Source organism: Ixodes scapularis, unplaced genomic scaffold (assembly GCF_016920785.2).
Source record: "Ixodes scapularis isolate PalLabHiFi unplaced genomic scaffold, ASM1692078v2 PGA_scaffold5__190_contigs__length_132052651, whole genome shotgun sequence".
In the NCBI taxonomy this organism is placed as follows: Eukaryota; Metazoa; Arthropoda; class Arachnida; order Ixodida; family Ixodidae; genus Ixodes; species Ixodes scapularis.
In genome coordinates this window covers 46,765,623-46,779,615 of record NW_024609880.1, presented here as the reverse complement: position 1 = coordinate 46,779,615, position 13,993 = coordinate 46,765,623, and the positions used below count along the sequence as shown (strand labels likewise).

The window sequence follows — 13,993 nt, the reverse complement described above, 5'->3', positions numbered from 1 at the left end:
TGCAGCTGTTACAGCAAATGTCCTTGACAAAATTTTGCAATTTTGCTTTTTTTTTTGTATAACCGAAGTACGGATGTAAAAACTACACATGAGGGCATTCAAAAATTCTGAAATAAATGTCTCTTAATGCTTCAAATAAAGTTGGAAGACACCGAATCTGCACCGTGTTGTGTTGTTGTCCTTGTCGTTTGTTGACGTCGTTGTTTATGGTCGTTGTCGTTTGTTGCCGTTGTCGTTCGTTGTTTTCGTTGTCGTTTATGGTTGTCGTTGTTGTTCTTCGTTTGTTGTTTAACTGCCCTCGGTTTATAGAAAGAGTGCAACCAACCTCTGCTGCGCTGTCCTCGCGCGACGCAGCAGAGGCTGGCTGCACTATTTCTCCACGGGGCGCGGTGCCGTCGGGGCCGAGGTGCGCTCCGATAGCAAACCGAAACTTAAAAACACGTCGAATTTGTGCGGTTTTTCAGAAAGTCGTAAAATGCTTTTTGTGCCTTCTGTCGTTCTGTAATTTGTTGATTTAGTTTTTTTTTATTATGATGAGCAATTTTCTAATGGAAACCATGTCCTTAAACACAATATTAAAAAGTTAATTACGCAAAAATAATTAACAACTTAATTATCCCGGACTTTATTAATTTTTGTAAATAGACCCCTGGCCCAGGACCAAAACGACACAAGCCGTTTTTTTCTTTTTGACGCGTAGTTTTTGCAATATCGAATTTGTTCACCTTTCGTGAAACACCCTGTATATAAAAAAAGAAAAACTTGCAGTCCTTAGAATTGCCATTTTGTGGTTATTGTTACAGTTACCAACACTGCTGATTTTAGAATAACAATTACTGATTTGTTAAACGATGTTTCGTAGTAATTTTGTATTGTATTTCATTGCTTTTTTGCTTTTTCATGTAAGTTGCAGAACCTCACTCCTATCTGTTATGCCTTGAGAGGAGATAAATGAAATTGAGTATAAAATAAAACTGAAAAGTAAGGGCCAGGGTATTTTTAACAGTATCTACAGATTTTATTTTTAAATTCCATGGCTCCAGTCGGCAGATTCTTACATGGCTGCGAAAACCCTTGGCAACCGAGGCTTGTAGGCGTGCGCAAGGAACACTTTGACCATCGAGGGGCGAGTCGCCGGCATCTTTTTCGGCCCACCATTTGGTCGATTCCTCTGTCACATCTTTCAGTAGGAGAGGGCTTCCTTCCTCCGTAACCACGTGTTTCAAACAATTGTAAACCATCTAGACACTTAAAAAATCTGGACGCGATTGTTACTTTTAAAGTCCTATAATGCATAAAATGTATATTGGTGTGACACATGACGTATATTTTCCCGCTAAATTTATCGTGGAAACCGAATGGCTGTATAGGTCAGGGGACGTGAGGTCACGAGACGTGAATTTCCCCGCTAAATTTAGCGGGGAAACTGGATTGGTGTCTGGGTCACAAGACAATAACTTTCCCGCTAAATTTAGTAGGGAAACTGAATTTATGTTTTGGCCAAAAAGACGTGAATTTTCCCGCTCTATTTGGCGGGGAAACTGAGTTGACGTATAGGCCCATGGTGTATAGGTCACGTGACGTCACTTGACGCCGCTTTCCCCGCTAAATTTAGCGGGAGATTGACGGGATTATTACACCTACACTCACGGGGAAGATATCCTACGGATACCGGTACGGTATCTGCCGGATATGCCCCGCATATTCTGCGCGTATCTCGGATACGTTCGACGTGTCTCTTGACTGCGGCAGACACATTATGTGCAGCTTTCTTTCGGAGCTCAGAATAGCTAATAAATATACACCCAGGCCACTTCAACAACAAACAGAGAACGACAACGACAACCGTGAACGACAACGAAAACAACGAACGACAACGACAAGAAATGACAACGACAACAACCGACAACGGCAACAAAAGACAACGACAACAAACGACAAGGACAACAACACAATTTGGTGCAGATTCGGTAACTTCCAACTTTATTTGAAGGGTTAAGATACACTTATTTCAGAGTTGCTGTCTGCCCACACCAGTAGTTTTTACGCCTGCACTTCGGCTATGAAAAAAAAAAAAAAAATACTAAAACGTTTTTTACGAACTTTTGATAAGAACATCCGCGGTAGCAGCTGCAAAAGTTTACCGTATCATGGCAGATGTTTTGTTACTGCGAGAATCTGGTGTACGGGGAGTGGCTGCAAAAGCCAGCACATTTGGTGCGCGTCGCAAAATGCAAATCCGAAACGCACATATCCAATTAAACATATCATGGCAGATCTCTTGTTACTGCAAGCATCTGGTGTACGAAGAGCGGCCGCAAAAGCCAGTATATTTTGGCGCTCGTTGCAAAATGCAAATCCGAAACGTACATACCCAATTCAACACAAACACGTGATCACGCTCGTCCACATCCGCGAGCGGAGAACTGGGTCAGCTTATGAAAGGGGGGCGGTTCATTGGTCTAGCGATAGCTTAGCTCCCACCGCACCTTCAGCGTGGGGTGAACGGGGGATGATGCTTTTTTTAACTGGATAGCGTTTAGAAGCCCATGTCGCAAAAGATCCGGCGTCGGCGGGACCAAAAAATCTTATAATACAACGCGCGCTGAGCCGTGTGACGTCACACGTGGCTGTGACGTCATAGCCCCATCAACCCACTAAATTTGGCGGCAAAGTTTTCCGGTAAATATAGCGAAACACTTTCACCGCCAAATTGAGAAAGAAATTTCCCTCAAAATTTAGCGAAAACTTTTCCCGCCCAATTTAGCGGAAAATTTGACCACCAAACTGCAGAAAATTTTCCGCCGACTTTCGCGGATTTTTTTCTACCGCCATATTTGGCGGACACCTAAAATACCCAATATAAAATTGGATCGCGCATCACTGATAATGTTTCATACCTAGGGGTAGTGGCGTCGCGACGGGTTACCGCACGGGGTGACGCTGACCCTATGACGCCACTGCTTAGGAGTGAGTATGGGCTGACGCCATCAGCCTGAAATGACCATAAACTTCGCGAGGGTGAACAGGACAGTGTCGGGGCCGATTCCGAACGAATGAAAAAGAAGTGCGGGCGGGAAGAAGAAAAGAAAAGGACACAAGCGGCGAGAGAGCGAGCGGCGCCGGAGAATCGAACCAGGCTAGGAGTGCGAAGACGTTGGACCTCAAGAGGTCTAAGAACGAAGTCTGCTGCTTCCCGATGGGCCTCGGCGCCAATCTACCTTGCAACTGACCTGATCTTGTTGGAAGCAAGAACGGTCTGCAAATCTCGCACCCAGCAAGAACGAAACATCCCCGGTGCAAATCAAGACCCCGCCAACTCCAGAAGATAACTGAAAACCGAAGCGGTTTTGAGTTATCTTCTGCAATCAACCGAAGCCCATGGCATCTACACCAGCCTGCGGCCAGTGATCTACACCAAACTCGTGAGCTGGATTTAGCCTCCCCCACTTGTAACTTTTGCGATCGTTTCTCTTCCTTGATTGTATATATTTGTGAATTTATGGTTTACTTTTATTTAATTATTTTTTGAGGACCAATCCATATTTGTGTTTCCAACGATACAACTGTGTCTCGACTAACTGATTAAAATCCATAATTCACTAACCACAACCCGACAGCAGCCACAGCTTTTGCCACCGTTCACTAAAGCTCGATATGGCTTGCGGTATCACTTTCAGGTCCAAAGATGGATACAAAGTGAGATAGACGTCTCGCGTTTCGAATGCGCCGCGAGCAGTACGCATGGACTCATCGGTACCTTTGCGTCAGAAGACCTAGGGGCCACCTTGGGGTACAAGTAATCCGAAGCACCCGGGAAAACTGGGTACAAGTGCTGCATAGAAAGAAGAGGGAAAACAAGGGTGGGACGGAAATCCCCGTCGACGAAGACCAGGACGGCAAGGGGGCCAGGGAGGCCCATGCAAATAAGAAGCCCAAACCGAGGAAACCCCTGCGGTTGCCCAGTATGACGGAGTTCGAGCATAAAGTCATTATCAGGCCTAGACGCGTTGCGATCGACTTTATTTGACAAAACCCTGACTGCAGATCGTTACATGAATGGGTAGGCTGCCTACGACCTAGGCTTGAGGGCGTGCACCAGGAACACCGGAGAGTCGAAAGGTGAGCCGCCGGCTTCTTTCTGAGCCCACCACTCTTTCGCTTGCTCGGTGACATCTTCGAGCAGGAGAGACCGTTCTTCCTCTGTTACGATGGTTGTCAGGATATTCCCAGCTATTTGATACTCTGGAAAAAAATATTTAGGTGGTTATAATTTTTAGAGGACCCGCCTCTACAGGCCCAGAATTGTTTTATTTGGCCAATGTGTGTAAAAAAAGATAAAGGTGGCACCTATAAATATTGCTGATATGTTAAGTTTATGCAAAAATACCATAGTCAAACACAAAATATTACACCTCTGCTTAGAGATAACTCAAATAAACACACATTTCGAGTGTTTCGTGAAATGAAATTTAATTGAGTGTGGTCATAATTAATTATTTTTGTCTCAGTCCGAGACGCGTTCCAGACACCATCGAGAACGGTCAACTTTCTCCGGGCTCCGCGAACCCCGGAGGAGTAGAGGAACGTGATCCATAGACTCCGTCAAAAGGCCTGACTCGGCCAGGCGCGTGGGGCGGGGTGCTGTCGGTACAGCCGCCTCGCTGAACCCAATCTCAAGACGCTTGCTCGTTCGAGGGTTGCCTGAAAATGGAAATGGAAACAAGCCTCTGAGGAAGCTAATGGAAGGTCCAGTGGCCGGCCATAACCCAGAAGAAATGTCGCGTGTTGTTTTTGACCCGGCACAGCAGCCATTTCCGGCAGAAGACCTAGGGGCCACCTTGGGGTACAAGTAATCCGAAGCACCCGGGAAAACTGGGTACAAGTGCTGCATAGAAAGAAGAGGGAAAACAAGGGTGGGACGGAAATCCCCGTCGACGAAGACCAGGACGGCAAGGGGGCCAGGGAGGCCCATGCAAATAAGAAGCCCAAACCGAGGAAACCCCTGCGGTTGCCCAGTATGACGGAGTTCGAGCATAAAGTCATTATCAGGCCTAGACGCGTTGCGATCGACTTGAAGCAATACAATAGCCAACTAGGGGAGGCGGTACGCAACTCTCTGGCGAAGGAACTGGAGGACGGAACCGTTGTCCGCTTGCTCAAAGCGCAAAACACGATCATGGTGTGCACGGACGAGTTGACGGAGGCGGAGGCCGTGGCGGGAATCAGGAAGCTGAACTTTTTGGTCGGACAACTAGGTGTCGAGGCGTACCACGTTTCACCGAGAGAAGACGCATGTTGGGGCGTAATTCACGGAGCTAGCCTGGATTTGACCGATGAGCAGATGAGACAGAAGACCAAGCCTTTCGGGTACGAAATTCTTGAAGCGAGGAGGCTTGGAAGATCGCATTCGTTTGTTATCATCTTCGCGGGAAACAAGGTCCCTTTCATGGTAAGATTCATTCGGCTTGAAACCCCGTGCTTCATCTATAAAAAAACTAAGGCACCATGCCTCAACTGCGGCGAGGTGGGCCATTGAACATATATGGTTTGCAGCAAATCGGCCGGTTTCGCTATTTGATATGCGGCACAGCCAATGTGACGCTCGGAAAGAATAACAACTGCACGTTTGGGATTGTGGAAAGGGCGGCCTCTGACGCGCCTTTCCCTGGTGTCAAACGGTGAGACAGTAAATTATGGCCCGAGGGTAAGTTGCGTTGGCGACTTGGTGCGAACATGGTTTCGTGCAAACGCGGACGCCCGACCCCTGACCGCCCCCTCCCCCAACCTGCTCAGAAGGTCATGTTCACCGTCGCTCATGGCTCGCTCTTCAGTGAATCGCTTCGGAAACACGTGATTTATTACCCAGACTGGAGAGCCCTGTCAGCTATGCGGCACTCGGCGCGGCTTTTGCAAAAGCAACCTGAACCCCCCGTCCTCAGCACATGGGGCGCGGAGTTGGAGAAAACACAGAAGAAATTGCCGTTGAAATGTCACTTGGAGCTAGGCTAGCGAAGTTGGAAAAACGGGGTGCGTTAGGGTATTTTCTCCATGAAGATAGTTATCGTTATTTTCCTTTTCCCTTGTTACGACCTTTTCCAACCACCCTATGATGTCCGCACGGCCCCCGGTACACGCCGCACACGACGATATTGAGGGAATATTTCCACGGACAAATGAACGGGAACGTAAGACTGCGCAAAACTGAATGGGCCCGAACGGAAGTTGAGAACTTGTTTTTCGGGACGTTTCACCAACTTTCTACTCGGAGCTTGAGTCTGGGCTTCATCACCACTGAGTATTCATTGCGGGGGATTGGGTGTCCTCAGAAACGGGTGCGCTCCCAGCGAGGTTTGGAGGTGGGGGGTCGCAGAGGCAAAAGTAGGGCTTAGTTGCCTTTTTCTTTCCAATTGTTTCTTCCACGGAATGCGGGGGAAGACATCTCCTTTTTTATGTTTCGATAGTTACTCTCGATTTCATTTTAAAACTGTTTTTGGTTGTTTTTTTCGCTTGTTAACGAACCAACGGTCACCCCGCTTGCTCGAAGGAGGAGGGGGGGTGGGGGGCAGTCTGGCTTGGGGGTGGCAACTGCCCCTTTTGCACCCCTCTGCCGACGCCCATGCAGGCGAGCGAGAAAAAAAAATGGCGGCGCGGTCGTAATGGGTGCGTGCGTGCGTTTGCTCGAGCGGCAGGAATTTAACACGCCGTGCCGAACGGACATGTTATATTCTCCGAGGTTTTTCAGCATGGAGAAGGGACTATTACGTAAGCAGGTAGGCACGACCCCCACGAGGAGATGGATATCGCTGGGCCGGTGAGAAACCAAATTCAGAGCAAGGGCAATGCCGAAGCAAATAAGTCGAGCGTAAATATACGCATGGTCAGGAAGGAGCGGGACGCCGTAGCGGAATTGAGGACGCCGTAGCGGAATTGAGGACTACTCTGGGTAACACCCCAAGGGCCGTTTTAATCGCACTGCTCGATAAATTGTTGGAGGAAGACGACAAAAACAAAAGAAGGAACTCAGAAAAAAGGGCAAGAACAAAAGCTCGGGGCCGACCGGGAATACTCCGGCGAACGGCGGGAATCGCCAAAGCCCCATGGACATTGTTCCGGGGAAGAAGATGGAAGCTCCAGAACGCAGGACAACGTAGGTAAGTAGGTAGGAACGTTTATTTCACTTTTTTGCATTAAGACATGCTGCGGTGAAAGCATGGGCGTACCAACCGGGGGGGCAAGCGCTTGCCCCCCCAGCTCTCAGATTGGGGGGGGGGGGGGGGGGGCAAGGCATGTGGTCTGCCCCCCCCCCCCCCCCCCCCCCCCCCCTTAAACGGCTGCCACTGGGCAGGGCAAACACTGGTCGGCGGCGCCCAAGGAATACCAAGGGCACCGCCCCCCGAACCGCGCGGGTATTTTTTTTAACGCGCAGGCGATACAAACCCCGGCGCTCACGCCGGATTGCCTGGCTCGTGGAGATAGGCGCTGCCGCCGTCAACATAGGCAGCGGATGTAATGCGAGTTTCCGAAGAGGTAGCGTAACTTAGTGGTAAGATGTCTGCCTCATGCGTATCAGACCCGGGTTCTAGTTATGGTGGGGCTTACTTCTTTTTCTCGAACATTTTGTTTTGTCGAGGCATTTGGCGATATTTACGACATTTCTTTTTTACGATTAGCACCGAAAAAAACAGATGTTGTTGACGAAACATTGCTGAACTAAGTCGTATGGGACTCTATTTACGGAAGTGCATGGGGGACAGCGGGGCTTGGGTTGCCAACTGGACGCCGCAAAGCGGCGTGTACCCGGGGGGGGGGGGCGCTAAGTGAGTTAATAGATTTGTAATTAGCAGCCGCACACTGTCGCCGCGAAGCGGCGTGAACGCAGGCGTGCGGGTGGGTTAACGCGCTTCGAGTGATACTCGCGCCGTCCGAATCCGAAATTTAAGTTGCCGCGCGTTGCCGAGCAAGCAATCCGGCGTGAGCGTGGTTGCTATGGGGTCTATCGCCTGCGCCGTAAAAGGAGCCAGTGACCAAGGCGCCCGGTGCGCATACGCAATTGGCCCTCTCCCCCCTCCTCCCCCTCTTTTACAACGCCTACGCACACACACGTCGTGAAAGTTAGTGATGGACCGAATCTGCCGAACTTCAGATTCGGCAAAGTTCCGCACATGCCGATATTTTGAAGGAAAGTTTGGCAAAAATTCGGCAAAAATTTGACAAATGTCTGCGCACGCGCACGAACGCGACGGGGCCATGGATCGCAAATGGACGCCGCGCAGTCGCGCGGTTACCATCGCACAGTGTAGTACAACCAGCGGTTACGGCGAGGTCTGGAGTAGGCTACACGGTAACTGTGCCTTTGTGAGCTTTTGCGAGTGTGGTTCTCTTCAATACTTTCTGCCTCACGAACAGAAGATCGACCAGTAATTTACGTAGTTCACTGCGCAAGTGACAAATGATGCGGTGCGTTCTGGATAATGTGATCTTCATTTGACCTCTCCATTGATGCAACGAGTTAGTTGAAACATTGACTGACAACTGAGAATTACGCTCAGTGTGCGCAGCCCATTGCCGACAAACGCGGCAGAGTCACGAGAGCTTGCCAGCATGCATGGGATGCAGCTGGCATCCTCGTCATATTGTGATACATGTTTTCTCCCTTCGTTTCTTTCCTTTTTACACACTTTCTGTGCTGTGTATATCCTGTACAGTTATTTGTCTGTTTTGTTCTTTCATATGAGATGGCGGGCTGGCAGCACACATGTGCAAGCTACCCAAGAAAAGTAATTAAGTTAAGTTACTGAGTATTAGCCTCAAAAGTAATATGAGTAGAGTAGAAATTACTCAAATGGAAAGTAATTTAGTAAATTACTAATTACCGTAAAAAAGTAGTGAATTACTTTTGCAGTTACTCTTATTTTTTCCATGCTAACAACGAAGTACTTACATATACTTACATTTATGTGTTAGCGAAATTCTGTTAGCCGAATATAAAGCGGCTCGTGCTTTCACAGAAATTCTTTAATATCTGGTTCTGCTTCTGCGTGCCTAATTGTTGTGTACTTCTTTTTGGTCAAGATGTATTGCCGATGTATCATTTCACCTTTGAGAAGTAGCACTGCCTGAGCTTCATTTTGCAGACAGTGTTTGATTGCTTACAGTGTTGCGTAAAGTACGTCTAAAAACTACTTGGAAGTTCAAAGTAAATGAGAGGTTATGCACTTCAAATAATGTAGTAAGTACACCGGGTGCAACGTACTTTAAGGAACATACTATAAATACAATGAACTTCCTAATTAAAGTAGAAGTGCATTTTAACACACTCTTTCAGAATGCCCTTTCAATCCCTATACAGCGTTTTTTTGGTTTGTTTTGTTTTTATGGCCAGTACGCATTGCTTTAGCTTCTTCTTCTTTCAAACGTCTTTATTTACAGACCAAATGAATGAGCGCCCTATGCGCTCTGCTGTATGGTATTTTATCTCGTCGTCTTATGTGTCCCTGGTGTTACCAGGGGCAGAAAGACGTCGGGCGGCGGCGATGATTGGCTCGTATTGCTTGAGCAGCCTGGAGCCGAGTGGGGGCGCCTGCGGGTCCTCTAAATATCGGAGGATCGCCTGGAACGCCGCCAGGACCCGACCAGGGTCAGGAGCGGATGGGGGGTTGAGCCACTCAGTAAGAGTGGAGGGGGGAGGTGAGAAGGTTGAGAGCGCGCGAACGCGGGCTGTTGAGTGGAGCGGGCAGTCCCACAAAAAATGGGGGAGACTAGCAGGAATGTGGCAGTGGGTACACTGAGGGTTGATGTGGACCTGGGGATACATCTTTGCAAGCAGGGAGGGAGCGAGGAGCTCTCCTGACCTGGCTTGCTGTAGAAGGGAGGTCTCGTGGCGAGTGAGAGGAAGGTGGGAAAGAGAGGGGAAGTCAAGGGGGTTAGCCTGAGTAGTCAGGTAATGACGCCATTGGCTGGCGTGCTCCTGCCGGGCTTCGTGTGAATCGTGAAAGGAGCCAGGTGTGCGCTCCGGTGGCGTAGGAAAAGTAGGGGCCCCGGCTCGCGCGGAGAAAAGTTTAGCGCGCGCAAGTCGGTGAGCCCTTTAATTGCCGGGTATGCCGCAGTGGGCGGGCACCCAGTCGATGAGGGGATGGTGGCCGGCTGTCCGGATAGAAATGGCTGCCCGATGAATCTGAATAGCGATGGCAGATGATGGAGATGAGTGGCGGAGAGCACGGATGGCTTCCTGAGAATCTGTATATATTACGATTCTGGAGGAGGGTACCAGGGTGAAAGTGTTAACGGAGGTTAAGCAGTGCAGTATAGCACAAAGTTCAGCGTGACTAGAGGAGCAGGGGGTCATGAAAACTTGTGTACCGCGTCGATGACCGTCGACATCGCGCCATGCCGTGCTGAAGATTGGCGTGGAGTTATTGTCCACAGCCGCGTCCGCGTAGAAAACTAGAGCCGATGAAGAGCGAACAAGGAGAGAGTGGAGATGTCGGCGAGCAAAGTCGCTGCGGCGGGCTTGCGCTTTTTCACCCATGTTCCGAGGGAGGGGACGGGGTGCTGTGAGAGGGCAGAGCTCCCATGGCGGGGGTGGGGCGGGTAAAGGTAGGAGGTGGTCGATGTTGTAACCTAGCTTACGCAGTGTGAAGCGCCCCGCTAGAGTGGCTCGGAGTAGAGTTTCTTGAGTTGCGATCTGGGTGGAGGCCAGGTCGTCAAGGCTGTTCATCTGGCTGCAGCTGGTGAGCGCATCGATTCGCGTGTATCTCGGAAGGCCGGTGACAATTCGTTGCAGTTCCCGATTAATTATTTCGAGCCGGAGTTGTTGGGTGCGGGTAAGGTGGTAGTACAGGTAGCCGTACATAGTGCGGGACACCACGAAGGCCCTAGCAAAGATACGGAGATCATGTTCGTGCACCCCGCGGGAGCGGTGGGCTACCCTGTATAACAGGTGGTTCAGCTGTTTCGAGGTGCTGATGGTACGCTGAAACCAAGTCGCCGCCCGGCTGTCTTGGTCGAGGTGAAAACCAAGAATCCAGATGCTCGTGCGGCGTGAGATGGGAGTACCTGCGAGCGTGAGCTGAATGCACTGTTTTTCTGCTTCTTTTGCTGGTGTGCGACGACCGCCATGAGTAACGACGAACTCCGTCTTGTCGGGAGCGGGAGCGAGGCCAACAGGCTGGATGTAGTCGTGGATGATGTCGAGCCCAGCTTGAATGGCATCCTGTTGGTAACCGGGTGAGCCAGAGTGGGTCCACAACGTAATATCGTCGGCGTAGATCGCATGTTCGAGGTTAGGCACCTCACTAAGGCGGGGAGGAAGGCCAGCAAGGACGATATTGAAAAGTACTGGAGAAAGAACGGACCCTTGTGGAACGCCCACTCGATTTGTATGGGTGATTCCGTGAGATGTGCCGACGTGAACAGTGAAAGTGCGATCTTCGAGGAACGCCGCGATAAAGTTGTATGCCCGACCGGTGATGCCTAGCTGTTGTGCCATTGAGAGGACGGAGGAGTGCGGGACGCTGTCAAACGCCTTGCGCTCGTCGACCCCTGCCACAATACGAAGATGCGGTGATGATGTAGATAGCGTATCATGCTGGAGGCGGCTCATGACGTCCTGAGTGGAGAGTCCAGGGCGGAACCCGTATTGCGATGGGCTGAGCAGCTGGTTGGACTCAAGCCACCACTGCAGACGGGCGTTCAGCATGCTCTCAACCGTTTTGCAGAGGCATGATGTGAGGGGTACTGGGCGTAGATTTGTGAGAGACGTAGGTGGTTTGCCGGGCTTCGGAATAGGACATACCGTCAAGTGACACCACTCGGAAGGGACGCACCCAGAATCCCACACCAGGTTGATCTCCGTCAGTACGGTCTCTTTTAGGGCGGTGGGAAGGTTGCGAAGTTGCCCGACGGTGATGTTGTCAGCGCCTGGTGCACTGTGTGTGTTTGCCCTATCCAGGGCGGCCTTGAATTCGTGGAGGGTGAACGGGGAATCCAAGCCGATGGGCTCGGGAGCAGGGTGAATACGAGTGTAGCACCCAGAGTCATGCCGAGATGGTTGTGGAAAAAAGACATCAGACGCTCTTTCAGCTAGCTCCTCGAAGGAAACGCCTTCGCGGAGGGCAACGGCAGCGGCAGGTTGTCTAGGTTTGCGGTCTCCAAGGAGAAAGCGCAGAAGCCTCCATACTTTGGAGATATTGGTATTACCGGAAACGGAGCTGCACATGGAGGTCCAGCGGTCAGAAGCCAGTTCCGATGTGTAGCTCGAGATGGTGTCTTGCACCTGGCGCAAAACCCTGAGGAGCCGACGTGGTCTACCAGATCGGCGGTAGCGAGCCAACAGGCGTATGCGGCGGTTCCAAAGGGTGAGTAAATGTGCATCAGGTGCCGGAGCGTCCCCGGGAACGGTTAGGCGTTTGGTGGAGGCCTTGTGGGCACACTGGATGGCTTGTATAATGTCCGAGAAACCGGTGACGTCCATGACAGAAATCAGGGCTGCCCGAAACTTGTCCCACTTGGTGATAAAGGTGTCCCGACGGGTGTTGTGGTGAGATGAAGTTGGAGATGGGAAGTGATAATGTAAAGTGATGGGAAGGTGATCGCTGCCGAGGTGATCGCTCGTGACCTGCCACTTCCAGCGTTGAGGGAAGCGAGCCTAGGTCAGGTCGGGGCAAGTGTCTTGTTGCCGGGAGGTTTGGCCGATACGTGTAGGTGTGTTTGGGGTATTCAGGAGGGAAAGTTTGAGTTCGGTGAGGTCCGCAAGGAGCCGTGTACCGCGAGGAAGGTCAACATCGTAACCCCAGGCCGTATGTTTTTTGCGTTGAAGTCACCGCATACTATAATGTCGTCCTTGGGGTAAAGACGAGAAAAGTGTTTGATGAAGGCGACATTTAGCGGCTGCCTTGTGCGACGATTTAACGACGTGTCGGGGGTCACGTACACAGAGAAAAGAAGAACAGGTCGGCGAGGAAGGAGGAGCAGTCGGCAACCCTTGACGCTGGTGATGATGGAGCACCACTGTGATGTGTCGAGGGGAGTGAATGGGACTGAGCGATGGACATACAGTGCGGCGCGGATACGAGGCAAGGAGGCACTAGTCTCGGCGTCCGGAGCAAGTCCGTCGTACTGTGGCAAAGCCGGAAGTGAGCCGTTGAGTTCTTGTATAGCGAAGGCAGCGGGTGTGTCAGATGGAGAATGAAGATGAAATTTTTCGATAAGGTCTGCTTTTTTGCGTCGGAGCGAGCGACAGTTCCATTGAACAATTGTGGGTGCGCTAGTCATGTTTAGGCGTGAATTGCGCGGGAGGGCCGAATGGAATGATGCCCTGCATCATGAGACGCTCAATGACTGCACGGGTGCAGGTATCCACCAAAGTAGAGATCGACTGCTGCATGGCAGCAAGCTGTTGCAAGGCAGCTTGCGTTTGTTTTGTGAGAAGGGCCATTTGTTGGGTCATGGCCGTTAAGTCGTCTACTGCCGGAATTGGGGCGGGCGTCTCGCGAGCGGTGTTGACAGCCTTCACGGCTTCTGCAAAGGATCTGCGAGGCGGTTCCGATGTCGGGAGCTGCGTGTGGGTGACAAAGGCGCTGAGGGCCGGCACATGGGATTTAGCGGCGAGAATCGGGCGGGAGTCCGTCTTGGGCTTAGTAGTTGTCGATGAGGCTATTGGGACCGTTGGCGCAACTGGCGGCATAGCTGGAAGTGTGAGGGTTGGAGTCGGGGGCACCGCTGGTGGTGGTGGTGGTGGTGGCGGTGGCGGTGGCGGTGGTGGTGGTGGTGGTGGTGGTGGTGGTGGTGGTGGTGGTGGTGGTGGTGGTGGAGGAGGAGGAGGCTGCTCCTCCGGGAATGAGGAAGGTGGCGGACGACGCTGTGGAGCCCCGCGGTCTCGTTGAGCCATCATGCGTTGAATTTCTTTTCTTTTTGGGCAGGAGCGGGCCGTGGCGAGATGGGTTCCGCCGCAGTTCCGGCACTTGGGTTGGGCAGACGAGCACTGGTCTGT

At 51.0% G+C, this 13,993-nt stretch overlaps 1 protein-coding gene across 1 annotated transcript in view; it reads right to left on the bottom strand.

Moving 5' to 3' along the window:
- Positions 1–1,241, bottom strand: part of LOC121838124 — a 29,795-nt gene extending 28,554 nt beyond the window's left edge. The window contains exon 1 of the mRNA XM_042294198.1: positions 1,059–1,241. Within this exon, the coding sequence (XP_042150132.1) occupies positions 1,059–1,241 (183 nt within the window). The remainder of the gene's footprint in view (positions 1–1,058) is intronic.
- Between the last annotated feature and the right edge of the window lie 12,752 nt (positions 1,242–13,993).